This window comes from Plecotus auritus, assembly GCF_963455305.1.
Source record: "Plecotus auritus genome assembly, chromosome: 7".
In the NCBI taxonomy this organism is placed as follows: domain Eukaryota; kingdom Metazoa; phylum Chordata; class Mammalia; order Chiroptera; family Vespertilionidae; genus Plecotus; species Plecotus auritus.
Window position 1 is genome coordinate 10056382 of NC_137774.1, and position 27890 is coordinate 10084271.

At 50.0% G+C, this 27890-nt stretch overlaps 1 protein-coding gene across 1 annotated transcript; it reads left to right on the forward strand.

Annotated features, from left to right (window-relative positions):
* Positions 1 to 371: 371 nt before the first annotated feature.
* On the forward strand, positions 372 to 27659 carry PIP4K2B (phosphatidylinositol-5-phosphate 4-kinase type 2 beta). Its single transcript, XM_080679792.1, has 10 exons — positions 372 to 707; positions 11325 to 11422; positions 12728 to 12824; positions 15087 to 15239; positions 16255 to 16401; positions 17725 to 17763; positions 18284 to 18397; positions 22049 to 22304; positions 22957 to 23060; positions 23686 to 27659. Exons 1-10 carry the CDS (start codon positions 549 to 551, stop codon positions 23764 to 23766), a joined length of 1248 nt encoding a protein of 415 aa, XP_080535918.1. The 5' UTR covers positions 372 to 548; the 3' UTR covers positions 23767 to 27659.
* Positions 27660 to 27890: the final 231 nt, after the last annotated feature.

A 27890-nucleotide genomic window follows, 5' to 3' on the forward strand; every position in this document is an offset into this window, starting at 1 on the left:
CCTCTCTCCCCCGGGGTGCGGATGGTACGTCCCACCCTCGCCTTCCCGCCCCTCCTCCCCTCCCGAGCGCCGCCATCTTGGCACGTCAGGTTGCAGGAAATAGCCAAACCCTGGCTTTGGAGGCCCGAACAGGGACCCCTCCCCTCCCAGCCCTTCTCCCCTCCTCGCTCCGGTGCGGGGTTTTGAGGCGCGGGGGCCGGCCGGGTTCCTATCAGGCCCGGGGAGGAGGGGCGGGCGTGGCGGCCGCAGCCTCCGGGGAACGGGCCGTACCACCCCAGCAGGGAGCATTAGGGACGGCCGGGCGGTCGTACCGCCCGGGGGCGGGGTGCCGAGCGGGCTGGCCGGCTCCCTGGGGGCGGGGCGGGGAGGGCGGAGCGTGGGGCGGACGGAACCACCAGGGCGGGGTGGGGAGGTAACGGGACGGGCGCGACCATGGAGCGGTGAGGGAGCGGGGGTGGGGATCGGTCCGGGGGAGGCCTGGGGCCGCTGGCTTGTGCGCTGTCTCGGCCGCCCCCCCTTTCGCCGCCGCCGCCGCCGCCGCCCCGGGCATGTCGTCCAACTGCACCAGCACCACGGCGGTGGCGGTGGCGCCGCTGAGCGCCAGCAAGACCAAGACCAAGAAGAAGCATTTTGTGTGCCAGAAAGTGAAGCTATTCCGGGCCAGCGAGCCGATTCTCAGCGTCCTGATGTGGGGGGTGAACCACACGGTAACCAGCTCCCCAGCGCGCTCCCACGCCCCCTGCCGCCCCCGGCCTTCGCCCCGCGGGCCCTGCCAGTGACGCCTGCACCCCCTCTCCAAGCCACTTGCACGCCCACCCCACCCTTGCACGCCGTCCCGGCCGGGTGTGCGCTCCCCGTGCGCCACGCGAGGCCTGGTGTCTCCGTGGAATGCCGTGGCCGCCTCCCCTTCCCTCCAGCCCCTCTGGCTTCCTGCGTCTGGTGTGCTCGCTTCGGGCCGTCCCTGGAGCGCAGAGGGAAGGCCTGGGTGCGGTGGAGTCGCCTTCACCCCCTCTCCCTCTCTTTTCACCTCACCCTGTGGGTTGCGCGTGTTTTAGCCCTGGCCCCTTATAACCCGCCGCCGGCTCACTGTCCGGTTGACAGGGCAAGTGGCATTGGCCTGCCCGAGGGTACCTCTATTTCTGGTCTTTCGGTCGGTGTGGCTCCTCAAAGTTTCCCATCCTCCTGATTATGGAAATCCTTCCTGGGTTTCCTTTTTTCCTACTTGAACAAGATGTACCAACTGGAGAAGCACAGGCTTCCTTGAACCACAGGCACTTGACCTGGGTCTTCCTGGGTTAGGGAGAAGAGAAAAGGTGAGGCCGGATTTTAAGGACTGTTCATAGTAGAAACAATGTCTTCCTGCTTTCTCCGATGCTGTTCATGTCAAAGCCTTTGACTTCTCATTTACTTAGCTTTCTATTGTATGGTCATGAAGGGTGTGGTAATGGATGGTGATTAGGATGAGAGAGGGGTCCCCCCTGGATCCTTGGGGTGCTTTGAGATTGTCCAACAGTCCGTCAGGAAGTTGGAGCCCAGGCCAGTGTTTAGCCGGAGGGCTTTGTTTATGTCCCTGTTTGTTTAGGATCTTTTTTCTTCCTCTTCCAATTGCTTGCCCCCTGCACTCTGGCCATTTCATTGTGAGTCCCTAGGTCAGGAATGAGCAAAAGAAGTAAAAGGACCCGGGACAACCACCTCCACCAAGTAAAAGTTTGCAATGAGGAGGATGAGGCTAATGGCTTGGATTTCAGTTCTTTAGTCCCCCTCACTTTTCCGAACACCTGAAATGGCCAACGGACTACATGATGACGGAGGGCCCCAGGGCCGGCAAGACTGTTCTGGTTTGGTAGATAGATAAACCATAGTCTGAGCCATGATTTTAGAACTTTACATCTAATACAGAGAAGCACCTGTGTATGGTGAGGTCTTTCCTGGTTCTTGGTCTTGGGCAGGTTACTGTTCTCAGCACTGAGGTGAGGGTCCTGGCCAGCGCAGGGAGTACCGCTGATGTAATGCCCAGACCTCTGGGAACTGCTTCTGGCCAATAGTCCAGCTGAGTTTGTTCCTCCCGCTTCGTGCTACCTCAGGGGTCATTTGACATCAAAATGTGAGCCCTGTGTCACTGCCTAGAAGTCAGTCCTTGATTTTGTCCTGCTGCCTGCTTCTCACTAGAAAGCATCCTTTCTGTGCAGAGAACTGGTAGAGATCCAGGAGTCAGGATCTCTGTGGTCACACCAAAAGACCAGCTCATTTGTCCAGCACTGTGGGCTGCGCTGGCCAGTGGTGGTGCTTGAGCGGCATGTCTCTTTTCTTTGCCTCCTGTTCCTTGTCCTGTCTCTCAGCCAAGTGCCAGGGACAGTTGGGAATTAGTCTTGTTAGAGAACCTGAATGTATGCTCAACGGTGCGCCCGTGCAGGGGAGTGTGCGTGGGACTTGGTTTTCTGATAGGTAATCTGCTCAAATGGGGGCATCAGGTGCAAGCCTCGGAATGGCAGGTGGATAGGTGTGTCTGGGATTCCTGCTCAGTGGGACGCACAGTCACCCTCTTCCTTTGCTAACTCTCAGAAAGTTTGTTGGAGGGCTGGCTGGGAAGGCATCGACTGTAAGCGGGAACCATGTCTCTGGCACAATGAGCAAGCACCTCAGGGGAAATGCTATCGGCACCACAGCCCTGGACGGGCTGAGTGAGCTTCAGAGGTCAGTTAGTCCCAAGTTTTGTTGCTTCCACTCAGCCTGTAACAAGTCTAGTATTTAAAGGTCCCCATTTGGGAAATGGAGGCATCTCCCCAGAAGAAGTGTATAAAATTGTGCAGTTCTCTAGGGGGTCAGGACCATATTGTTCTTAGTGGATTGCTAGCCTTTCTTGGCGATTACCTTACTTCAGAAGCCCGCTGTTGCAACTTCACTGGTTATAAAGGAAACAAATTGAAATCACAATAACATTTCACATCCACTAGGATGGCTACAATAAAAAAAGACAGACAGTAACAAGTGTTGGCAGGGACCACACACACACACTGCGGGTGGGAATGTAAAATGGTGCAGCCACTTTGAGGAACAAGGCTGTTGGTTAAACATAGTTACCATCAATTGCTCCTATTCCTTCTGACAGGTGTTTTGCAATCTGAGATTTCAGCTATCCCCTTTTCTTCGATTCTTTAGTTTCTCGCCCATTTAGGCAGTTAGGCCATCCATGGTGGTCTGTGGCTGATGGTGTATGAGATGTGAAGAATGGATATGTCTCTGCCTGTAGTAGAATTAGTTACTCTCTCATGAGGTAGATGGTTTACTTCTAGGTGGGAAAAGAGAGGTCTTTGCGTTCCAGTGTTGTCACATGAGCTGCTCTCATGGACTAGGTCACAGTGGTCGGCAAACTGCGGCTCGCGAGCCGCGGTTTGCAGCTCCGTTGACTAATGAGTTTGCCGACCACTGGGATAGGGGCTTAATCACAAGGAACAACAACAGCCTGTAATTATTGGAATCGAGAGTCTAGGTAAGTGGTCGGCAAACTCTTTAGTCAACAGAGCGGCAAACCGCGACTCGTGAGCCGCAGTTAGCCGACCACTGGACTAGAATGAAGCCCATGGGTTTGGTGGAGGAAGACTGTGTAAGGAAACAGAGAGAAAAATCAAAAGACTTTGGGTTTGTCAGGGAGAACCGATGTTTTAATGGATGAAACATAGTTCAAAGGGTCTGGAATTACGGAAGAGGTAGCTTTTGAGAGGGGGGTGGAGACCAGAAGAGACAGACCTGGCTTGATAACATGTTGCCCATGTTAGGAACCAGGTGTTTGTGAAGCCTCACCCAGGTGATCAGAAGGAATAGGAGCAATTGATGGTAACTGTTTAACCATCAGCCTTGTTCCTCAGAGTGGCTGCACCATTTTACATTCCCACCTGCAGTGTGTGTGTGTGTGTGTGTGTGGTTCTTGCCAACACTTGTTACTGTCTGTCTTTTTTTATTGTAGCCATCCTAGTGGATGTGAAATGTTATTGTGATTTCAGTTTGTTTCCTTTTTAACTAGTGAAGTTGAACATCTCTTCATGTGCTTATTGGTCATATTTGTATTTTCATTGGAGAAATGTCTATTAAGATCCTTTGCAAAAAAAAAAAAGACCCTTTGCCCATTGAAAAAAAAACTTTTTGCATCTTTTAGTTGGGCTATTTGTCTTTTTATTATTGAGTTGTAAGAGTACTTGATATATTCTGGATGCAAGTTACTTATTAGATATATGATTTGCAAATATTTTACCCTATTCTTTAGGTTATCTTTTTCACTTTTTTTGTGTTTTCTTTTGAAGCTCAAGTTTTTAATTTTGATAAGCTCAAACTTATCTATTATTTTGGTTGTTTGTGCTTTTGGTGCCATATCTAAGAAGGCTTTGCTTAACCCAAGGTCATGAAGATTTTTTCCCTACATTTTCTCCTAAGAAAAACTCTTTAAAAAAAAACAAACTACTCTTATAGTTTTAGCTCTTATATTTAGGTTTGTAATCCATTTTGCATTATTTTTTGTGTATGGTGTGAGAAACAGATTCATTCTTTTTTTTAAGTCTTTTTTATTGATTTCAGAGAGGAAGGAAGGGGGATAGAGAGAAACATCAATGAGAGAGAATCATTGATTGGCTGCCTCCCGCACGCCCCCTACTGGGGGTGAGGGGTATTGAGCCCACAATCCGGGCATGTGCCCTTGGCCAGAACTGAACCTGGGACCCTTCAGTCTGTAGGCCGACACTCTATCCCAGCCTTGGGCAAACTACGGCCCGCGGGCCGGATCCGGCTGTTCTATCCGGTTCTCTTGCTCTCCCCTCCGCTCCTTTACTTTGAATTTATATTAGTTCACACAAACACTCCATCCATGCTTTTGTTCCGGCCCTCCGGTCCAGTTTAAGAACCCATTGTGGCCCTCGAGTCAAAAAGTTTGCCCACCCCTGCTCTATCCACTGAGCCAAACTAGCCAGGGCCAGATTCATTCTTAAGTTTGCTCATTCCTCTCCCACATTTCATCCCCATTCTGTCCATGCATTTTATTTGCTCAGTGCAGACCCAGAACCTACTTTTCCTGCCTTTTTCTCTTGATCTGTTTCTTTAAAAATCTTAGGAAATACTTCTGCTCTAGTGAGGCCTTTGGATGAATTTGTCCTTTAGCAGGCTTTCCGACCTCATAGAGACAGTGGGACTCAGCAGGAGAAGAAAAGCCACGGTATAAAAAGAAGGAATAAACTCAGGGGTGAATTTGCTGGCCCCTGTGGCTCTCTGTTCTTGCTTTTCGCTCTCTGGAGTTCCAGGTCTTGCTGGGGCTCTTGGTCTTGAGAGTGTGGTTCCCAATACGTCATGTTTTCTGATGGTGGCAGGTAACAAATGTTTGTCAGTGGTAGCCAGCCCATAGCTGAGTCACCCACGGAACCCTGGGACGTGTCAGGAATCCTGTATGCCCAGCCCACACCTCCTGGGTAACAGTTCCAATGAAGGTCACACAGGGAAGTGGAGGCTTCTGGAATCAGCAATTCATCAGATTGGAACTGGTGACTGAATTTTCATCTCCAGTAGGATCAGCATAGAGTGAACTCTGCTTTTAAGTTGTTCCTCATTCAGCTTGGTTAACCTCCTCATTATTTATGCTAATGGCTCATGGAGTTAATCGTGTGGATAATCCAAAAACCACTTCTATGATAAGAGATACAACAAACTTACCATCCTTATATGTTACTAGAGGCCTGGTGCATGAAATTCGTGCACAGGTAGGGTCCCTAGGCCTGGCCTGCGATCAGGGCCTTCCAGCTGCCTGCTGGGGCCTTCCTTCATTCTGTGCTACCCCCTGGTGGTCAGCACATGTCATAGCGAGCAATCGAACTCCCAGTCTCCCAGTCAAACTCCCGAGGGGACACTTTGCATATTAGCCTTTTATATATATAGATATTTAGTGTGACATTCGAATGAGATAGCATTCCACAGTGCACTTCTGCTGAAAGTGAAAGAGGTTGGTCCAGAAATGTATAGATAGTGAAGGAAAGGCACATCTTCCTGTAACATTGCTTTAGTCATGCTTCAAAACGTTCAGTCACTCCCCTTTGTCAACCAAATAAAGTTTATTCTTCTCCCTGGCATTTAAGATTCTTTACAGGCTGGTCTTAGCCTCAATAACTAACGCTAATCTTCTTTCCCATGGCATGGTCACACCAACTTTGCTGTATCTCTTTGTCTTTATCCTAATGTTAGCCATCCTTCAACCCCTTTTTCTAGCCATCCATCCCTCCACTCAGCATCTGTTGTGCAACCACTGTGTGCCAGTCATGGTAGGGACAAAATAATGGGTAAGATATTCTCCTCTTTTGTAGGGGCTCACAGCCTAGTGGAGAAATTAAACATGTAAGGAAATAATTACCAAAGTGAATGTGACACTTAGAATATAAAGATGCACAGAGGCATGAGTAATTCAATCAACCTAGGGAGAAGGAAGCTCTTGCAGAGCAAGTGTCATTTAGCCAGATCTTAGCTGATTCTCTCAGCTTTAGTCCTTCTACTCTTGCTGCCACAGTCTATCACCTACACTATTGTAATGGCCCCATAAATGACCTTACTGCTTATTGTTTTTGCCCTTTCCAATCCTTACTGGATTTTGATTCCAGAATTACATTTTTGTATCACCCATCTGATCATGTGAATTCCCAGACTTGAACCTGAGAGGACTTCCCGTTGGCTGCATAGTTGAGCCCAAATTTATCATATAGTGGACAAGCCTAAGTTCAAATCCAGGCTCTCCCCCTTATTGTTGGTTTAGCTTTTGAGTAGTAATTTTTCTCTCGAGTTTCATTTTCCCTTTCCCTAAAATGAGCACAGCACCTTCCCTGAAGATCATTAGGAAAGAGGCAAGGGAGGGAAAACACTACCTTAGTCAGGGTAGCGGTCCATAAGAAGGATCAGACAATACAGTATGAAGAACCCAGGTTTTGGCACCATACAGGCCTGGGAGCAAATCCTGAGTCTACACACATTATCTGTGTGACCTTGAGCAAGGCACCTTGGACCTCTTGCAAAATCAAATTAATAATACCTTATGTAACTATTAAGTATAGAAATAATAGCAGAGACAGAGTATAAATGATATTATGACACGTAATGTAATATACATTAGTACAAAGCACTGGCCACTTATAGGCATTCAGTAAATAGAAGCAGATGTTATTTATTAATTGATAATATGCTAGACCATTCGTCTATCTTTCCTGTATTATCTCTCTACTTTTTAAAAAATATATATTTTTAAAAATATATTTTTATTGATTTCAGAGAGGAAGGGAGAGGGGGAGAGAGAGAGAAATGTCAGTGATGAGAGAGAATCACTGATTGGCTGCCTCCTGCACACCCCCTACTGGGGGTCAAGTCCACCACCCAGGCATGTGCCCTGACTGGGAATCGAATCTTGACCTTGTTCATAGGGCAACGCTCAACCACTGAGCCACCTTGGCCGGGCACAACTCTGAGTCTTGGTTCCGACTGTTCTCACAGCCTGGAATTCCCTTCCTCTCATTTTTTTTTTTTTTTTTTTGAGATTTACCATTCTAGACCTTTCTTATGTATATTTCTCTCTGACTTCCTCTAGCAACCAACTCTCTCACTCTTCAGTCAGAATCAATCACTTCTTTTTTTATAAATCCTCACCTGTGAATATTTTTCCCATTGATTTTTAGAGAGAGTGGGAAGGAAGGAGGGAGGGGAAAAGACAGAGAAACATCAATCTGAGAGAGACACATCAATTAGTTGCCTCCCACACGCCCCCAAACAGGGGCTGGGGATTGAACCTGAAACTCAGGTACGTGCCCTTGACTGGGAATGAAACCCGAGACTCTTTGTTCTTGGGCTGATGCTCTAACCACTGAGAAACCTGGACCAGGGCAGAATTAATCATTTCTTTTCTTAAAAAATATATTTTTATTGATTTCAGTGAGGAAAGGAGAGGGAGGAGAGATAGAAACATCAATGATGAGAAAGAGTCATTGATCGGCTGCTTTCTGCACACCCTACACTGGGGATCAAACCTGCAACCTGGGCATGTGCCCTGACTGGGAATAGAACCGTGACCTCCTGGTTCATAGGTTGATGCTCAACCACTGAGCTACGTCAGCCGGACGAATCAATCATCCATCTCCCTGTATTTATAACTATAGCACCCTCACATTGTATTAGCTACTTGTCTGTCTTCCCAGCTAAACAGATATGTCTTTCCACTTTTTGTGTCCCCACCTTCTGGCACAGTACTGGCCTAGAGTAAGGCCCTCGATACATTGAGTAGAAAAGCAAACTGAAGAGAAGTTTGGCGGAGTCTGAGCCAGATCAGGAAAGACCTTAGATGGGAAGGAGTTCAAACGACCCTGAGGGTGATGAGCCAGGGAAGATTTTTCAGCTGGGGTGTAACACGATCTTATAGATTCTTCCAGTGTCAAGTGCTCTTGGCAATAGAAGAAGGGGCATGAGATGCCCTGTTTCTAGCCTGATGTGTGAGGCTAGGAGTCTGAGTCTCTGCCCATGCTAACCTCACCCTTCTCTGAACGGAACATCAGCTGTTCCTGATGCCCGTCCCTCTGTTCTCACTGGCTTGTATACTACTTGATTTCCACTTCCACTTCCAGGGGTTTGTCTCCTTCCCTGAGAAGAGGGTCAGCCTCCTACGTTAGTGTGCACAGTGTTTCCCCCACTGCGTGGCCCCTCTTCCCTAACATAAATGAAGCATGTAGTAGGTATTTCAGTAAGTGCTTGTTCAATTGAAATTGAATAGGACTCCGGGGATAAAAAATTTAGCACAACTAAAATAAAGAGGTACAGCTAATCCCTAGAGTGAATCATCTACATGTGGTCCCGGGGAAATGAGGGGTGAATCTACATAGTTCAGATGTGTGGATTGTTGACCAATATATTATCTCAGAAATTTCCCACTATTAGGTTGTGTAGTCAAGAACAGAGAGGGAATGAGAGCCAAAATCTAACCAGCTTAACAACCATTCAAACTGTGCTGCACTAGGAGTTACAGAGAGGCCTGGTGAATAGAGCATTCCTGAATAGCTCCTGTTAGAATATTTCATCCTGGCTCGGGGGCCATTGGCCCCTCTCAAGCAAATGCTTTAGTCTTTTTTAGTTCTCCAGTATCAAGCCCTGGCCTTGGCACCGAGCTTGGACATTAGACCAACCCAGAGTCAATTAGTAGCATAGGCTAGAACATTTTGGTGTAAGACCATACTCTTTGAGCCAGTGGTACGTTCTTTCTAGCATGATATATGAGCTAGAAAAGGCAGAATTGCATAAGAGCCATGAACTTCTTTAACTCTCAGAGCCAAGCTTCCTATGCCAGGGAAAAGGAAGCGGGACAGCCACCAGGAATTGTTTCTGTTGGCAGAAAAGCAAGGGAGTGGAATGGTTTCCTCCGTAGGCATGCACTTAACAATCAGGTTCCCTTGTGCGCACCCCTTGGAGAGGGAACTGGTGTGGCTGTGTGTGTGTGTGTGTGTGTGTGTCCCGTTAGCCAATGGCAGGCATCACAGAGCTGGATGCTGGAAATTTTAAGTATAGGTTGATGAGTTTCCACAAACGTATATCTACCCGTGTAATCATCACTCCAAACAACATAGAGAACATTTCTATCACACCTCTCAGGTTCCTTTACAATTAGCTCCCTCCCAAGCCAGCCCAGGCCACCTCTTAGTGGAGTTCTCCCACTGTAGATTCCTGTTCTAGAACTTCATACCAATGGAATCATACAGTATATACTCCTGTATCTGTGCTGGTCAGTTTCCCCCAGCCCCACTGCCACTTCCCACTGCCCTACTGTCCCTCCTCCTCCCCATACGCTCTCTGCCTTTCTTAATTTCCCCACGTATCCACTGGATATTCCACCAACTCCAGGAAGGTACCATTCACCAGCCCAGTTACTGCATTAACTTGAACTTCCTCTATCTTCAGATATTTCTAAATAAAAATGGTTTGGAACATAAAAGGGGCAGCAAATTAAATGCCATTTCCCCCCATTTATGGTTCTGGAGGAATCCTAATTAATGACTCCAGGTTATTCCCCCGTTGCCACATGGGGCCTCATTGACATAATAGGATTTGCAAGGGAAGTATCTGGGAGACCCAGGCTATGCTCTCCCTCCCCACTATCCATCAAGTCAGGACTGAGGTTTCCGCTGTAAATCCTGAATGCATTAGTGGCAACTGGGTTGAGGGTCAAATGTCAAATACTCTGCTGTGATGGGAGAGGACATCTGGGGCTAATTAGCCCACTAATTGGCAAACTGGGGATGGGGAAGTGAAGGGTGTGCCCTCAGTTCTGCACCAATGGGAAGCCAGCTCCCTCAAAGGGGTGAAAGATAACGAGAAGGTATGTTTGCAGTGGGGGCAAAGCACCCACCCCATCTCCCCCCGGTTATCATAAGGCAGGACACAGCTTTAAAAACTGGCCCTGTTTTAATCAGGAGAGTCTGAGTGAGCCAGTGGCCAGCTATCTCTATCTCGTCTGCTCACTGTAAATTCCATCCTTTACTTTGGAGATGAGTTACACACCCAGTTCTTTTCCTGCCCCAGCTGATTTCTCTCTCTCTCTCTCTCTCTCTCTCTCTCTCTCTCTCTCTCTCTCTCTCTTTTTGAGAGAAAAAGAGAGTGTGTGTTGGGGGGTGGGGGGGGGAAGAGAGACATTTTCCACTTATTTATGCATTCATTGTTTGATTCCTGTATGTGCCCTGACTGGGGATTGAACCCGAAACCTTGGCATATCGGGATAATGCTCTGAACTACGGAGCTACCTGGCCAGGGCCTAAGCTGATTTCTTGAGTGACCCACAATTTGTATGAAGGTGTTCACAGGCCTCAATACTCACGTAGGTTGGGTGACATTTACTCACTGATCCATTATTGCATTTGACAAATACTTACGTAGTAACTGCTATATGCACATCCTGGGCCAAGTACTACAGAGCCCCCAAAGATCGGTTAGATGATATTTGCTTACAAAGATCAATACTACGGTCTTGACTAGGTTATAGTATAACAGACTTATGAGGTTTATAAGCATTAACTACAAATGAGGGAGGCTGTGAGATGGCCAAAAGATGGACACCAGGAATTCTAACATGGGAAAGAAAGATTTATGGAAGAGGTGCCTTTTGAGCTGGACCATGTCAGGTGGGGAGAATTTCAGTAGATGGAGATGAGGTTGGGAAGAGAAGAGCAGAAATAAAGACAAGGAGGGAATCCATGAACATGGTAGCATATTGTCTGTCTGAGGCAGGAGGCCTCCGAGCTACGAGCTGCGAGCCTCACTTTTCCTTTGCTTTGCAGATCAATGAGTTGAGCAATGTCCCTGTTCCTGTCATGCTAATGCCAGATGACTTCAAAGCATACAGCAAGATCAAGGTGGATAATCATCTCTTCAATAAGTAAGTTGCCTATTGAGTGAACTCAAGTTTTGTGGGCAATCCTTTCCCTTAAAGCAGAGCTTCTGAAACCTTGTGTAAGGCGGGGCAAGCCAGCACCTGGCAGGGTGTAATAGTGACACCTGGGTCACAGAGCTGAAAAACTGGCTGGAAAAATGCATTCATTATGGGCCGCTCTCCCAGTTGTCTTGTCATCTCACTCCTTTATCAGCCTACCTCCAGTGTCCCGGAGGGCATGTGGCTCTGCCCAGCGTGATTCATGTAGGGCCGGTTTAAGAAGTGAGCTGCTCAGGAGCTGAGCTATCTAGTATGAGGCTAAAAGCAGTGGCCCTATCTTGATCTTAGTCTGAGGCAAGAAGCTGCCTGCCATGATTCTGGCCTGGGATGCACCCGAGCTCTTTTCTCTCCAACTGTGTGTGATCAACAGGCTGAGCATGGTGCCCGAGGGCGCTATCCAGAGTAATGCTCATTTTTGTTCCTTGTGGCTTGGATTAACACTGGGGCCTGAAGGTTGTCTCAGGCTTTGTTGAAGCAGCCATCTCACCTGGCACAGATTGGGGTCTACTCTAAGCCCTTTGGAGACCTTGCTGTTTATCCTACTACTAGAGGCCTGGGGCACGAAATTCGTGCATGGGTAGGGTCCCTAGGCCTGGCCTGCTATCAGGGCTGATGGGGCCTTCCTTCAGGCTGGGGCCCTCCATTCTGCACCGCCCCTGGTGTTCAGCGCATGTCATAGCAAGCAATTGAATTCCTGGTCTCTGGGTCGAACTCCTGAGGGGAAATTTGCATATTAGGCTTTTATATGTATAGATGGGTCACCCCAGAAACTGTTTGCTGCTCACACTCTCTTCCTTTCTGCATGTGAATCCTGGTTCCACTCTCATTGTTCCACATTCCTCACCACCTCCCCAGCTGGGCTCTGTCACCCCACCAGTCTCAGCTGGGAGGAGAAGCTTGATTTGAAAATGTCCCTTAGTGACCTCTTTCTGCCATAGTAATAACATCATATTCTAGAAGCTGGGGGCGTACAGGAGGCAGCCGATGGATGTTGATGTTTTTCTCTCATCGATGTTTCTGTCTCCCTCTCCCTTTCTCTCTGAAATTAATAAAAATATATTTTAAAAAAATAAATGTAAAAAAAGAAGCTTTCCAGGCTCACCTCCTGAATTTCTGGAGGCTAGAACCTTACATTTTAAGCACTGCAGATTGTTCAGATCCCGGTGATCCACGGACCACACTTTGAGAGTTCTGATGTGAGAATTAAGATAAGGAGGATGTTCACAAAGACCTGTCTCTGCTTTTCCCCAGGGAGAACCTCCCCAGCCGCTTCAAGTTTAAGGAGTACTGCCCCATGGTGTTTCGAAATCTTCGGGAAAGATTTGGAATTGACGATCAGGATTACCAGGTACGGGTGTCTTTGCAAAATCGGAAGGATTAGCAAGTGGAGTGGGGCCAGGAAGCCACAGGACCCGTAGAGAAAAAAGTGTCTACTGTTCCTGGGCTGTCTCTCTGTCATGCTGCTCTCTAGCCCAGGCAGCCTTTTTTCTATGTTGGTGGCTCTTGGAGGGGTGAGGGCCTTAGAAGTGCTTCCTACGGTGCCTCCCAGGCTCCTTGGCGGGGAGAGGGGTTGCAGAAGCTGCTTCATGTTAGTCTGGCATTCCCAGTGTAGACTGAAGAAGCCTTCTCCTCCATAATTGGACTTAAAAGAGAGAGAATTGTTGCCAGCAGGAGATGAGGCCTCTTAAAACACGTAAGACAGATTAGAAAAGGAAGACTTTAAGGGGAGTGTAATCTCTTGCCAGGTTGGAGTGCCACCTCCTAAACTTGTCCCCTGTCCTGATGTTGGGAGGGGGCAAGGCATGGCAGGAAACTGGCCCCTTCAGGGGGTGGTAATGTCACGGAGGACTTTGCCCCATTGGGAGGAATGAATCCCAATATCAGGGACATTTTAGCGTAACGTACAGTCTGTGGTTTCTGTCACTTCCCCACCTGGCACCTTCCCTGGACCTTCCTCCCTCGGTAGACAGCCTTTGGTGGAGAATCTCCCCTTCACTTTTGTAGCAGTAAGACATTTGGCGGACTTTCCATTGTCGGGGGAAAGGAGTGCACAGCCTGGGGAAATCTAAAACGGATGCCCCCGTCTTTTAAAACACTGTAACTCCTCCACCCCACTCCCTGTCAGCCTTCCCCAGGACAAGCAGATGGGTGAGTCTCCCTCCCCTCTCTCCTCCACGCTGCAAGGCCTCCTGCAAAGAAGTGTGTCCTGAAGAGGAGGGTGAGAGGGTGTGAGAGGAGGAGGTGCCAGGGGCTTGGCGAGCAGGAAGGTCTGAGAGGTACTGGGAGGTCCCTCCAGCCCCCTCCGCTAGGAACAAATCTTAAATGAAATCATTGCAGCCCGAGACCTTCTGAAAACGTCTTGCCATAGTTGCAACCCAGGTAACCTGCTCGGACCTCTTCCTTCCACTGTGGCTTCTTCCCCTCCCCTTGGCCATCTAACCATGTCCTCTCAGTGTCTGCATTTTTTCTCCAATAGCCTTGTGGGCAAATGATTGTGCTCACAACTGAAATAGGGGCAGGGAGGATAGTGTTCAGCGAGGGACTCTGTACTACCAATGATTTAGAGTCAGAAAATGCTGCCTGAAAAGAGGCAAGGGTACAGCTAGCTTTCCCACTGGGCCTGAGGCCTCTCCATCTTCCCGGTAGAAGGACCAGGCTGGGAGAGCGAGGCCCTCAGTCACGTAGCCTGCTCAACACTTCTGTTTTGGGGGTGCTCCTTTAGTTTAGAGAGCCCCTCGCCACTTCAGACTTTAGAGGTGCTCCCTTCTCATGAGGAGGCTTTAGGTGAAGGTAAAGAGTCGGGTCCCAGGTAAGAGACGAGCAAAGGGCTGAGAGAGGAGGCGTTCCTGTGAGCAGATCACTATGTGTTTTTGGCATTTCCCTCCCTGCCTTGCTCCCAAAGGTCTTCCCCGGTGTCTGCTTGGTGAACACATCCCCTTGGGTTGCCTCACCTTCCCCTGCTCTTCTTGAGGCTCCCACAGCTCTCTGATCCTAATGGGATGGGGACTCAGGAGGAGCAGGTGCAGACCAGAAAAGCCCCCGCCCTGCGCAGATAAACAGGAGTTGAGGTGAAGGCAGAGGTGGTGGGCAGAGAGGCAGGACCAACTTCCTGCTTTGGGAAGGGTTTCCTAGCTCAGGGTACACACAGGGAAGAGACCACTGTGTCCATGGTTCATTTATGCTAGACCTCGTGAATGTTTCCTGAGCTTTGTTTTTGTCATCCTAAGAGACGGGGAAAATCACTTCGCTCTGCCTCCTGGTGTTCCAGGTGAGGAAACGGGGGAGTAGGGAAGTTAAGTGGGTCACATCACAAGAGAGTGGCAGGATGAGAACCCAGGTCCCTAACGTCGGAGGTAGCTGTCTGGGATCAGAAAGAAAGGAAGGATTTCACAGTAAACCCTCTTCCCATCCCAGTCAAAGACTGGGACCAGCTCTTGTCACTCTTAGGAAGACTTTGGGGAGAGATATGACCTTCCCAGGAGTAAAAGGGCGAGTGAGGTCCCATCTATCTCAGTGTCCTTGGCTTTAGAGCAACGGCCCATAACAGAAGACTCAGAGTCAGAGTCCTGTTCCCCTCCCAAGACCAGCTCGCTTTGCCTTGGTCCCTCAGAACTCAGTGACACGCAGCGCCCCCATCAACAGTGACAGCCAGGGCCGGTGTGGCACGCGTTTCCTCACCACCTATGACCGGCGCTTTGTCATCAAGACGGTTTCCAGTGAGGATGTGGCAGAGATGCACAACATCTTAAAGAAGTACCACCAGGTATGGTGAGTCCCAAGCCTGGACAGTAGAGGGTGGGTTGGAAGAGGGAAAGAGCCTTGGGGGGAGCTTCTTGGAGAGAGATGGGGCCTCTGGTAATAGCAGATGCTTCCTGACCACCGAGCACTTGGCCCTCCTGGTTCCGTGTGTCTGTGAGGAGAAATTTAAAGGGAAGGACGAAGGCATGTTCCTGACTCTGTCCCAGTTGAAGAGCTGCTTCTTTTTTTTTGGTTTGTTTTCTTTATTGATTAAGGTATTACATGTGTCCTCATCCCCCCTTTGCCCCCCTATCCCACCCCCTGCTCATGCCCTCGCCCCCATGGTGTCTGTGTCCATTGGTCATGCTTATATGCATGCACACAAGTCCTGTGGTGGATCTCTTCTGCTTCTTGCCAGAGTTGGGAAGTTTCACACTCGCTTCTTCTGAAAGAGGTCCCGTCGGCCCAGCAGGGCTGCTTTTCTTCCCATTCCTACTCCCCACTCGTCTGGAGCCTGTCCATGAGAAGAGCGGGCAGTGCGGCGGCGGCATCTGAGTGCCTGCCCCAAGCCTGCTTGCGTCTCCAGGGAAAGCTGGCTGCTCTCTGGGGCACCCGAGAAGTGGTGACAGGGACGTCTAGTCTTGGGAGAATTACAGTCGAAAACCCTGGGGCATGGCCGGGGTGAGAGCTTGTGGTATAGAGCATTCTGTTTTCCCAGACAGCCAGATCACAGCCTGCCTCTGCAGCCCCTCTCTGCCCTGTGGCTTCCCCACTTCAGGCCGCAGAGGAGATGCCAACCTAGACCAGTGATTTTCCTACAGAGGAACCCCAGCAATACGAAACCAAAGGGCTCTGCACTGCCTGCCCCGCCTCTTATGCCAGTTGAGGGTGGGGGTGGCTGCTGCCTGCTGTAAGTCTAAGGAACCCTGTGACTTCACATAACCCAGTTTAGAATCCCAGGCAGGGAGCGTTTTAGCCTGGGAGAGCCCGTCCATCCTGGCACCTTCCTGCGCTCCTTAGCCTCCTGCCTTCCTTTCTAGTTCATTGTGGAGTGCCACGGCAACACCCTTTTGCCACAGTTCCTGGGCATGTACCGCCTGACTGTGGATGGTGTGGAGACCTACATGGTGGTCACCAGGAACGTGTTCAGCCATCGGCTCACTGTACACCGCAAGTATGACCTCAAGGTAAAGGGCTCTGCGTATCCCAGCTCTGTGGCTGCTCTCCCCCCGGGGCTCGGGGAGGGCCATGATTCCAACTGCCACATCATGGGAAAGCCAGAGCATATGCGGCATGGACAGGTGGCTCTGGAGCTGATTGTCTAATTCTTGTGGGCCACAGGCTGTGTGAAGTCCAGGTGGCAGTGACAGGAGCTTACTTAAGCCCCCACTGTACTACATTTATGTAACAGCTAGAGGCCCGGTGCACAGATTCATGCACTGGTGGGGTCCCTCTGTCTGGCTGGCGGGGATTCTGCCGAAACCGGCTCTCCGACATCCCTCGTGGAATCTTGGATTGTGAGAGGGCGGTTCTCGGGTGACGCACCCTGGAATCGGGCTCCCTCCTCTCTGGTTCCGGGTGCATCACCCAAGCACTGCAGCTGCCAAGTGACCACAGCTCAGCAGCGCCTGTGTTGAGCATCTGCCCCCTGGTGGTCAGTTCGTGTCGTAGCTACTGGCCAGTCAGCGAGTCGGCTGGTTGCTTGGGCTTTTATATAGAGAAATGGATGCTCTGTGACTCCTAGCAGTGGGATGGGACAGGCTGCTCTAGATGCACACACATGGCATCTGTCCAGGCCCTGTGGACTGATAGCACAAGTGCATTTCTAGGCTGAAGACAGCACACTGCCTGCGAACCACAGCACTTGCTGTTCTTACACCTCCCTTCCTGACTTCACCAGTTGCCTTGCACCACTGTCTCCCTGCTGCAGCGGCACTGGTTTCTGGTCCAGCCCTGCAGAGTTTGTGCTCCCCTCCTCCCCGAGGTCCCACACAGGCTGCCTGAATTATTTCCCTCCCTGCCCTTTCTCTACCTCCACCTTCCCCCACCTAATTACTTCCTACACACCCTTCTGAGCTCAGCTCAGGTATCACTTGTTTCTGGAAGCAGGCCTTGGCCACCGTTCCTCTCCAATCCAGGCCCCTCCCCGTGCTTCGGGCTCTCAGAGTATCCTGTGTCTGCTCCCGTACCACTCAGCACCACTGTGGTTAGTGGATTAATTCATTGTGTAGCTACTGCTTAATGCGGTCTCCCCTGATGGAAGGGAGGTGCCTCCAGGGCAGGCACTGAGACTCCTGGCGCAGTCCTGTTTCCTGAGCAGGACGTGGACGTAGTCAGAGCTCTGTGAGCCGTCTGTGACAGAGGAAATGAGCAAGTTGCTGCCGCCTGGCCCCTCTAGGATTCTAACCACCTGCTTCCCTTCACTGCCACCTCTCCCCGAAGACGGGGCATGTTTTCCCGCTCAGCGGAGTTTGCCTCAGCTGGGCTTCTGATGGCTCTTATCCTTTCAGGGTTCTACTGTTGCCAGAGAAGCGAGTGACAAGGAGAAGGTATGCTGGGGCCAGTGCTGACCAAGTGGGGAATGGGTTGGCTTGGAATGCGAAACACCTGTTGGCCATCCTGTCCCTTCCTCCATCACAGCCCCTAGTCCACTTCCCAGACGTGCCGTCTGCCAGAGCTCGGTGTCACTAAGCACCTGCCTGGCCTCAGCCTCACCTCCGCTCAGCCTCGCCTTTGTCTCCAGCCTTTGAGCTCGGCCCTTGTGGGGCTCATCATCCTGGAGGGCTGGCGGTTCCATGCCATGGCCCATCCTGAGTCAGTGGGTGGCTGCCTGACCCCCGAGGTAGCCAGGCTCAACGAGAAGGCACGCTTTGGTCAGTCCTCCCTGTTGGACATGTGCCACACATTCGCCATCCCTGTCAGCCCGAAGCCTGGGACTGCAGCCTCCTGTGCTGAGCTGTTGACCATCTGCTGTATAGACCCTTCCCCTTTCTGTGCCGTTGCCCCCAGCAGGGACCCTTGGGGTGAAGGAATCAGGCTGCTCGGCTAACACTGCTGCTGTTCTCCCAGGCCAAGGACTTGCCAACATTTAAAGACAATGACTTCCTCAACGAAGGGCAGAAGCTGCACGTGGGAGAGGAAAGTAAAAAGAACTTCCTGGAAAAACTGAAACGGGACGTAGAGGTACTGATTAACTCGTTTTCACCCTGATTGAGCAGGGTCTCCTCTTGACCCCAGAGCAGGAGCCTCTTTAAGAAAAATTGAATTCACTACTTTCCAAGAGTATAGACAAGGAGTGGTGATTTGAGCAGAGGGGGTAGTTACTTGCACCTAAAGTTAGTGCAAATGAACCTTCCATTTGGGGACACAATTTGTGCCAGTAGCACCAGGGTAACTTAGTTTGGAATGCTTTCCCTCATCTGCTCCAACACCTTTTTCAAACTCCTTCCGAATTCCTTCCTGGTGGTTCCCATAGTGGAGGGGGCAACCGGCCATCAGAGCAACAGGAAACCAGCTCGCGAGATCCACCAACCATGCCTGTTCCTGGCTCTGATTCTCCACTTACCTAGGAACCTGATTAGAATGGGACTTCTTGTGGAGAAGCTCCGAGGACATGTGTTAAATAGTGACTGCGATATCTGGACCACATGATAACTCGGTCTCCTTCTGGTTAAGTAAATTGGGAGCCTGTTCATTAAAACCAAACCCTATAAACTTTAAAAAATTGTTTTTTTTTCCGTTTTTATTATGGTAAAATATGCATAACATAAAATTTATCATCTTAACCATTTTTAAGTGCACATTTCAGTGCTATTAAGTGCATTCACATTGTTGTTCAACCATCACCATCCATCTCCAGAACTTTTTTTTTCTTCCCAAACAAAAACTCTATACCCATTAAACATTATTTCCCATTTCCCTTTCTCCCTAGTCCCAGTCACCATTCTTTCTGTCTCTATGAAATGGACTCCTCTGGAAGCTCATATAAATGTAGTACTTGCTCTTTTTGAGTGGCTTAGTTCACTTGCCATAATGCCATGAAGGTTCATCTGTGTTGTAGCATGTGTCAGAATGGCCTTTCTTCTTAAGGCTGAGTCACTCCATTGTGTGTGTCCTGACAGCACAAGTGCGTTTTGTTTACCCATTTATCCACCATTGGACATTCGGTATATTAGTTAAGATTCTCCAGAGAAACAGAAGAGTGTAAATAGATAGATAAATTGATTGGCAGATGGAAAGATGTTTATTATAAGGAATTGGCTCATATGACTACAGAGCCTGACAAATCCCAACACCCACAGTTGGCCAGGTAGGGCCCCAGGAGAGCTGATGTTGTTTTAGTCTAGAGGCTGGCAGGCTCAAGGCCCAGAAGGAGTGGATGTTTCAGTCCACATCTGGAGAGGGAAAACAGATGTCCCAGCTGAGAGGCAGGCAGAGGAAGTTCCCTTTGACTCACTGGAGGATCCGCCGTTTTGTTCTGTTCAGGCCTCAGACCCACCCACCTTAGGGAAGGCAATCTCCTTTACTCACTTTACCGACTCAAATGTCAATTCATCCATAAGCATCCTCGCAGACACACTCAGAATAACATTGGATCAAATGTCTGGGCACCTAGTGGCCCAGTCAGGTTGACACATAGTATTAACCATCACACTTGAGTTGCTTCATTGTGACTAATGCTGCTGTGAACATGAGTTTTACAGACTTCTTTTTTAAAAAATATTTTCATTGATTTCAGAGAGGAAGAGAGAGAGAGAAACATCAATGATGAGAGGGAATCATTGATTGGCTGTCTCCTGCAGGTTGGACCGAGCCCGCAACCCAGGCATGTGCCCTTGACTGGAATCAAACCTGGGACCCTTTGGTCCGCAGGCTGACACTCTATCCACCGAGCCAAACCGGCGAGGGCTGCAGACTTCTTTTGCTGGGAAGCTTTTCCTCAATCATTCCCTACTATGTTTGTGCCTTTATTCTGGTGTTCAGTTGTTCAGTCTTTCTCCTCCCTTTTCTGCTTTTCTCCTTACTCTGCTTCTAAGAGTTTTTAAAGGCAGTTTACAGAATTTGTTTACACTTACATGTTGCTTTCTAAATGTTCTCAGGCGGATAGGAGGGGTATGGTTCAGGGACTCTCTCTCTTCCGGGATCCGGCCCCTTCTCCCTAGGCCTTGAGAAGGCTTTGTCCAGGTGCTTGGGATGGTGCCCCCCCTTTCTGCAAGGAGGAGATGCTGCTGATCTCTGTCGCCAGGGCTTCTTATGCTTTTAGTTGTGTTCTGGGCCTGTGTGCTGAGCCTCTCTGGCCCTTTGTCCTTCTCCTCCTAGTTCCACAGTCACAGTGGTCAGTTAGACAGGTTCAAGGTGCTGCAGGCTCAGTTTGTGACCTGGCATGTGGCTGATGGTGGCTGCTGGCTAGTTCATGGAGGATTTGGACCAGCGACTCTGGTCTCACTATTAGCCAGACTGGAATGCTGGCTGGCCATTTCCATCCTGTATCATTCCCACACTCTTTGTTCTTCTCCAAGACCTGGAGTCCTACATCAGGAGACCTGAGACACCGTTCTACTCACAACACTCATATAGATGGGAGACTGGGAACCGGCAAGGGGAGCCACAGTGGAAGGGGTGGGCTCCAGCACCCTCCCCCTGCACCACACAGCTTTTTTACCTTGAGGGAAGAGTTCAGAATGTTGGTTGGCTCTGTTATTCTTATATCGTTTTTCCTTTAATTTTTCTCCCCATTTTTACCCTGAGTAGAAAGAAGCTGAATTGCATATTTTTTCAAACTTTGCCTATTACCCCGTTAGAAGTACATTTTACCTGCAACCCAAAACACACACACACACACACACACACACACACACACACAATGAAATACTATCTACCTTTACTTCATGTTATGTACTCTATTTTTCATTATATTTTTAATTTTTTTTATTCATTTTATAGAGAGAGGAATGGAGGTAGAGAGGGAGGGAGAGCGAGCAAGCAACATGGATTTGTTGTTCGACTTATTTATGTATTCATTAGTGGTTTCTTGTATTGTGCTCTGCCTGAGGCGCGAACCCACAACCTTTATGTATCAGGATGATCCTCTAACCCAGTGGTCGGCAAACCGCGGCTCGCAAGCCACATGCGGCTCTTTGGCTCCTGGAGTGTGGCTCTTCCACAAAATGCCACGGCCTGGGCGAGTCTATTTTGAAGAAGTGGCGTTAGAAGAAGTTTAAGTGTAAAAAATTTGGCTCTCAAAAGAAATTTCAGTCATTGTACTGTTGATATTTGGCTCTGTTGACTAATGAGTTTGCCGACCACTGCAACCAACTAAGATACCCGGCCAGAGCTTTTTTTTCCCCTATTTTGTAGTATTTAATAATAATTTTAAAAGTCCTAGTCTCAGCCCACTAAATTGGATGGAGGACTCATAATGGATTGAGACTCATGATTTGAAAGGCAGTGCTGTGGGATCCACCTGGCCTCTTCCACAGTGTGGCATTCGTCACGTCTTCCCTCACGCTGGCCACGGCCTCTGGTCCCAGACCCACGGCTGTCCCCTCCTCCTGCAGTGCTTGTTCCGCCTTCCTTTCTACGGCTTCTGCCTGCCTGGCTCTTCCTCGTCCGCCAGGCTGTCTCAGACCTTTCCCCGGGAGGCCCCCTCTCCACTGCTGCGGACTCTGCAGCTCCTGCCCTTGTGGAATGACTGTCTTCCCCATTGAGCACAGAGACCCCGATGTCTCATTCTCTAGTGTTTCCGAATTGGAGAGTTGAGTTGAAAGGAACACGTTTTCTCCCCTTTCCAGATGCCACTGAGATGTTCTGTATAACTTGTCTTCCTTCCCCTAGTTTCTGGCTCAGCTGAAGATCATGGACTACAGTCTGCTGGTGGGCATCCACGATGTGGACCGGGCAGAGCAGGAGGAGATGGAGGTGGAGGAGCGGGCAGAGGACGAGGAGTGTGAGAATGACGGGATGGGCAACCTGCTCTGCTCCTATGGCACACCTCCGGACAGCCCCGGCAACCTCCTCAGCTTTCCTCGGTTCTTTGGTCCTGGGGAATTCGATCCCTCTGTTGATGTTTATGCCATGAAAAGCCATGAAAGTAAGTAGGAGCCTTGCCTGCCCTGCCCACTTCTGGCTCGCATCCTTCCCACCGGGGCCCGTTGTTAGATGTCTCTGTGGGTCTCTGGGTTTCCACCACATTAAATAATTGCTGACTTGGGCCTCTTTCTGCCTCCAGGCTCCCACGCTGAGTCATCACCAGTAACTTTGTCATCTGGGCCCTGGGGTTCTGCTCCGTTAGGCCTTTCTTATCGTCTCTGCCGTCCTGGATATTTGAGGCATAGTTCTCTGACTCATGGGATGAATAAAACTTTATAAATACCCTCAGGTCAACCCCACAGGGCGCTGTGAAGATCAAATACGATAAGAGTTATGAGGTCCTGGCCGGTGTGGCTCAATTGGTTGGAGGGTGGTCTCATACACTAGAAGGTGGAGGGTTCGATTCCCAGTCAGGCGGCTGATCGATGTTTCTCTCTCACATTGATGTTTGTCTCTCTTCTGAGCTCTCTATGGAATCAATAATAATAATTTTAAAAAACTATGAAAGCTTCTGAGGATTCCATTAACCATTCTTTTCCTCAGATCCACAATGATAGGGATCGATCTGGATCTCACATCTGAAGGGTTATGGACCCAGCTACTTGCTGCTCTTCTCTCTGCCACCTCTTCCTCCTTGCTTGTTTCCCCTCCAGGTTCCCCCAAGAAGGAGGTCTACTTCATGGCCATCATTGATATCCTCACACCATACGATGCTAAGAAGAAAGCTGCACATGCAGCCAAGACAGTGAAACATGGGGTGAGTTCTCCCTGTCTCCAGCCAGGCCCAGTGGGTGGGCCCTCTGACTCTCGGGCCTCCTGCTTTAAGGAGACACTCCCCTGCGCCTCTCCCAGGGCAGGGGACAGGAAGAGCAGCCTGCCAGGTTGCCTGGTGTTCACTCTGCCATCTATAGTCCACCCCTGGATAAAATGCCAACTTGTTTTTCCCTTGGTTCTCTGGCCCTCGGGACTCTGTGCCCACTGGTGCCTCTTCCCAGGGCTGCTGGGCATGTGGTGCATCTTGTTGGCTGCCAGTAATTGCTTTGTTTACATGTCCACACTACGCCCCAGAGGCCCACTTCCCCATAGACTTCAGGCTACTCTTCTCCAAACAACAGCTCCCACAGAAATCAGGAGTCTTTCTGCTACCTCCCCACTACTTGCCTCTACTTTAGTGGGTGCATCCCTGGGGTTGGAAATCAGAGGAGGGGGCCGGGGCAATTCTGAGACATAGCTGCCCCCTCTCCAGGTGGCCTGCCCAGTCCACAGGGTTGTATTCAGCTCTAATGCTGATCCAGAGGCTCCTGAACACCCAGGCCTGTCCCAGGAGCAGCTGCTGCTGAGGGCCAAGGAGCTGGACCTGAATCAATCTCTATTTATTACAGGCGGGGGCCGAGATCTCGACTGTGAACCCTGAGCAGTACTCCAAGCGCTTCAACGAGTTCATGTCCAACATCCTGACGTAGTGACCCTCTGCCTTCAGCCACAGCCAGAGAATGAGATATGGGGTTGGGGATCGGAAGGGGGAGAGGGTGTATCTGGGCTAGATGGAGGGGTGGGAGCAGAGTGGGGGGCCGGGGAGGGCTGGAGCAGTGAGACTGCAGCCTGTGACACTGAAAGGTTCTCGGGAGGGGCGATGTGCTGTGTGTGCTCATGCTCACAGGATGTAGCCTCACCTCCTTCTTACCTTTGATTCCCCCACCCCATTTGACCCAGGTTAAAAAGGGGTTTCCTTTTGGTTACCTTGTAGCCTTTTAAAATACCGTGGGGCAAGAGGTGACTGTGGGTTTATTTGGGTTTTTCTGAAATTTCATTGCCCTAGGTTTGCTCTTTATAATGATGTATGTCATCACCCTATCCACTCTCCCATCCCTGCCCTAGTCCCTTCAATTACAGAGGCACCCTAGAGACCCCGCCAAGGGTCCTCTCAGAGCCGAGTGCTCTGACACCAGAGGAGAGGTCAGACGCCTCATCCTCTTGGGTTAACTTTTAATTTTATGAAGTATTGTGCACAACCTCCTTCACCGTTCCTCCTCGGATTCAAGTGATCCTCCACCTAAACGTTGTCCTCCTGAAGGAGCACTCCCGATCAACCCGGTCATTTTGGATCAGAAAGCTCTCGGAGGGGAGTTCGTCCTCCTGGGCTGGCGAGGGTGGGGGCTGCTGCTGGGCTCTCCGACTGCTGGGTCGCAGAGGACTGCTGGGTCGCAGAGAACCCGGGATCATCGCTCAGCCGCTGGGCTCTCTGGGCCCCTGGAGTTCAGATGTCTTCTCGATAAAGCCTGCCTCCCACTTGGTCAAAAGGAACAAGCAAGGACCCTTGCGCTTAAATGGGTTTCTTCCCCTTGGAGAAACCCCGGAAGCTGATGAGTATCAAATGAGGGCTTGTGCCCCCCATCCACTTCCTTCCTTTGGACCTTTGCCCAGCCACCCTCACTGGCGGCGAGCTTTCCGCTGGGGGCAGCTCTCCAGGTGCCGGGTGCTCCTTGCTGAGATTCCTCCTTGGCTCCCAGGGCTGCCGGTAGGCAATCTGACTCCCTGCGCCTGGGTGTGCCACCGGATGTTACGGCCAGCAGGGAGTGATGCCTCCCACCTTGGATGTGGCGCCCAAGCCCGAGGTCGTTTCTGGATCACTTGAGGATGTGACCACGTAATCCAGTGCGGAGGCTTGAGGTGGGATTGGATTTGGATCCACCCTCGGGGCTGTTTTTCCTCGACGCCCCGTCTAGATTTTTAACAGATCTGCCACCTACAGGCTTCCTCAGGAGTGGCACCCTGCGGCTTCCTTCAGGATCTCTACCCACCTCTGAGCCTTGCTATCCAGGCCTCAGAATTGAGCTGTGTCATTCTGTGGTGACATCAGAGCTGTCTGGTCTGGCTAGCAGAGAAAACAGCCCTGTGCTGGGGGAGGTACATTCCCATATCTTCTCAACCCCTCACCAGGAACTGGGGATTTAGGATGAGATATGGTAAAACACAGATTCGAAGGAAGTTTGTGGAAGCATTTTGAATGAATGGATTGGTTTCCTATGGTTCCTTCCAAACTTGGCCAAGCTCAGCCTCTGGAGCAGGAACCATCACTGTCTCTGTGCCCTACCTGCAGCATTTAGGTCAAGAAGGAATGGAGACAGCATTCTTGGACTCCTCTGGGGCTGCAGGGACCCTTCTGGAAGAAGCAGATGAGTCAAACAACTGCCCTGGCCCCAGGAAGGGGCCATAGGGAACTCTAAACATCAGCAGTAAGACCACGAAGGGACTTGAGCAAGGACTTGAAACCAAATGGCACATGGAGAAAACAAAACTGACTTAGGAAGGGATTAGGAATAATGTTGGGACTTGATCTCCCCACCTTCTAATTAAGAATAGAAATTTGGATCTGCTCACAGGCCCAGCATCTCCAAAGGTTGGCAGGCTGTCTCCCAGCAGCCTCCGTAGCCTCGGGCTCCCACCGGCTCCCTGCATTTGGTCTGATCATGTTGCCATGATGTGTATGAATCATGTAATAATCCTATCAGTGAAAAGATGAGCTACCAAGTATCTGACTTAACATTGAGTTTTTGTGATTTTGTGCGGTTTATTTTTTGTATATTGTTTACATTTTGAGAGGTAGCATCCTATTGCAAATGCTCTTTTGCGTTTCTGACAGTGTTGTTGATTGGGTCGGAACATTTAAGCTGTGGTTTGGTGAATTGTAGATTTTTTTTTTAAAGGTCATTCTGTGCTATTTTCAAAACCTTGGGTTTGGCCCTCTAATTCTTTTGGCATTCAAATGTTTAAAAGCTATTTATCTTGGTTTATGCAAGTTTTCTTTCTCTTCTTTTTATAATGATGAAGATATTATATTTGGTTTGCAGTCTGAACGTAGAGAAAGTGAACTGATCCCCAAGCTTTTGTCTGTCCCCACTTTTCTTCCCCAAATCCCACCATTCCCCTTCTGAGGGGATGTAACTACCCTCAGCCTCACTCTCTGGAGCTATGAAACTCAGCTACCTTATGGCATCCTAGAGTAGTTTGGGGTCTCCCAAGAGCAAAGGTATAAGAACAGGACATGGCTGACTGGGTGAGGTCTGGAGGGCAGGATTCATATCCCAGTCTCTCCCATCCTGCACCTGTTCTGAAAGTCTACAGATAAGAGACTAGTCTCCAGGTTTCCCAGCCAAAACGAGGAGTTGTCTGAAAACTCCACTGAGACTACTAGATGAAGGCCTCTGGCCCTTGTTCCTGTTCACGAACCACTGAGTCTTATCCTCCCAGTGGGAGCTCCTTCCCATGCCCCACAGTGGGAGTAACGGGAGGGTTGGGAAGCCCGCAGTTCCAGGAGCACGGCTGAAGCAGTGCTCCATCGTCCCTTATCTTGCTCAGGAGCTACTGGTCTGTGGCAAGTGCCACAGGTCGCCCTGTGGCTATTCTCAGAAGCACTCCCTAAGTTCCCATCACAGGCAGCTCTTCTTACTTCCCCTGTTCCTCTTGCCTGTGCGTGAGGCCTCAAGCAGGCCCCTGGTAGTACTCAGGACTGGGGACTGCAGACCCCTGCCCTAGTGCTTTCCCTTCTCCAGTCTGCCAGGATCTGCCCTGGGGAGGTGAACCAAAGACCCAGGACTTTCCTCAGTAGCCAGTCCCACCCCCAGTTGTCTTTTTACCAGTTCAAGTTGGGAGAAAGACTTCAGCACTCCCAGCATTTGAGCTACTAAAATGTTAGGGGCTGGGAGTGTTGAAACAACCCTTAGAGCTCCGGCCTCCCTCAGCACAGGTCCCTCCAAGTCAAGGGACCCCACCTCTTTCTGTCAGAAATGTGTGGAGGGGGAGTCCACTCTAAGCACAGGAATCAAAGGGAAAACATTCAAGTATCTGCCCCTCAGTGTACCAGCCATCTGCACAGTCTGGAGGGGGCAGGGCCGTGGCCCTCCCCTCCTCTGAGATGCGCCACTCATGAGGGTGCCTCCAAAGGGAAGAGACTTGGCTTTCCCAGCGGGTTGTGCTGAGACCCTCGGAGGCTGGAGAGGAATCTTCCAGAGGAGCCCCTTCCTCTTGCTCAGGAGGAAGTAGGAACCAACCACCTTTGGGGGAAGGCCTGGTGCTGCTCAGCACACCCAAGCATCAGGTCCGGTCATTGTAATAAAAAATGTGAATTAAGTATAGATTCAATTTCAGGGGGGAGCAGGATAAACTATCACCCCACCATATGTGTGTGACCTCCATTTCCCACTGCAATTTCCATTTTTTAAATAGGAATTTTCAGCCCCTGTGCTTGTCTAATGTCTGCTCGGAACAGTTCGAGACCCTGTTACTGTTTTAAAATGCATGCGTGTTACGATGAATCTTCAACCCGAGGAAAATAAAACTTAAAAAGCTTTGTGTACACATCTGTTATGTGTGAGTCCTTTGGAAATGAGCCTTTCATTTCTTCTTTTCAAAATTAAAAGGTTGTAGTCCCAGTGTCAGAGGCTGCTTGGGCTAAATTAATGTATGGCTTGAGTTTGGAGAAAGACTCGATTCTGGTCACCCACTTTCAGATGTGGTTAAGAGCAAGGCACTGGGTCTGGTCTGTGGACAGACCCCACCCTCCCTTCTGCAGCTGTGTAGAACCACA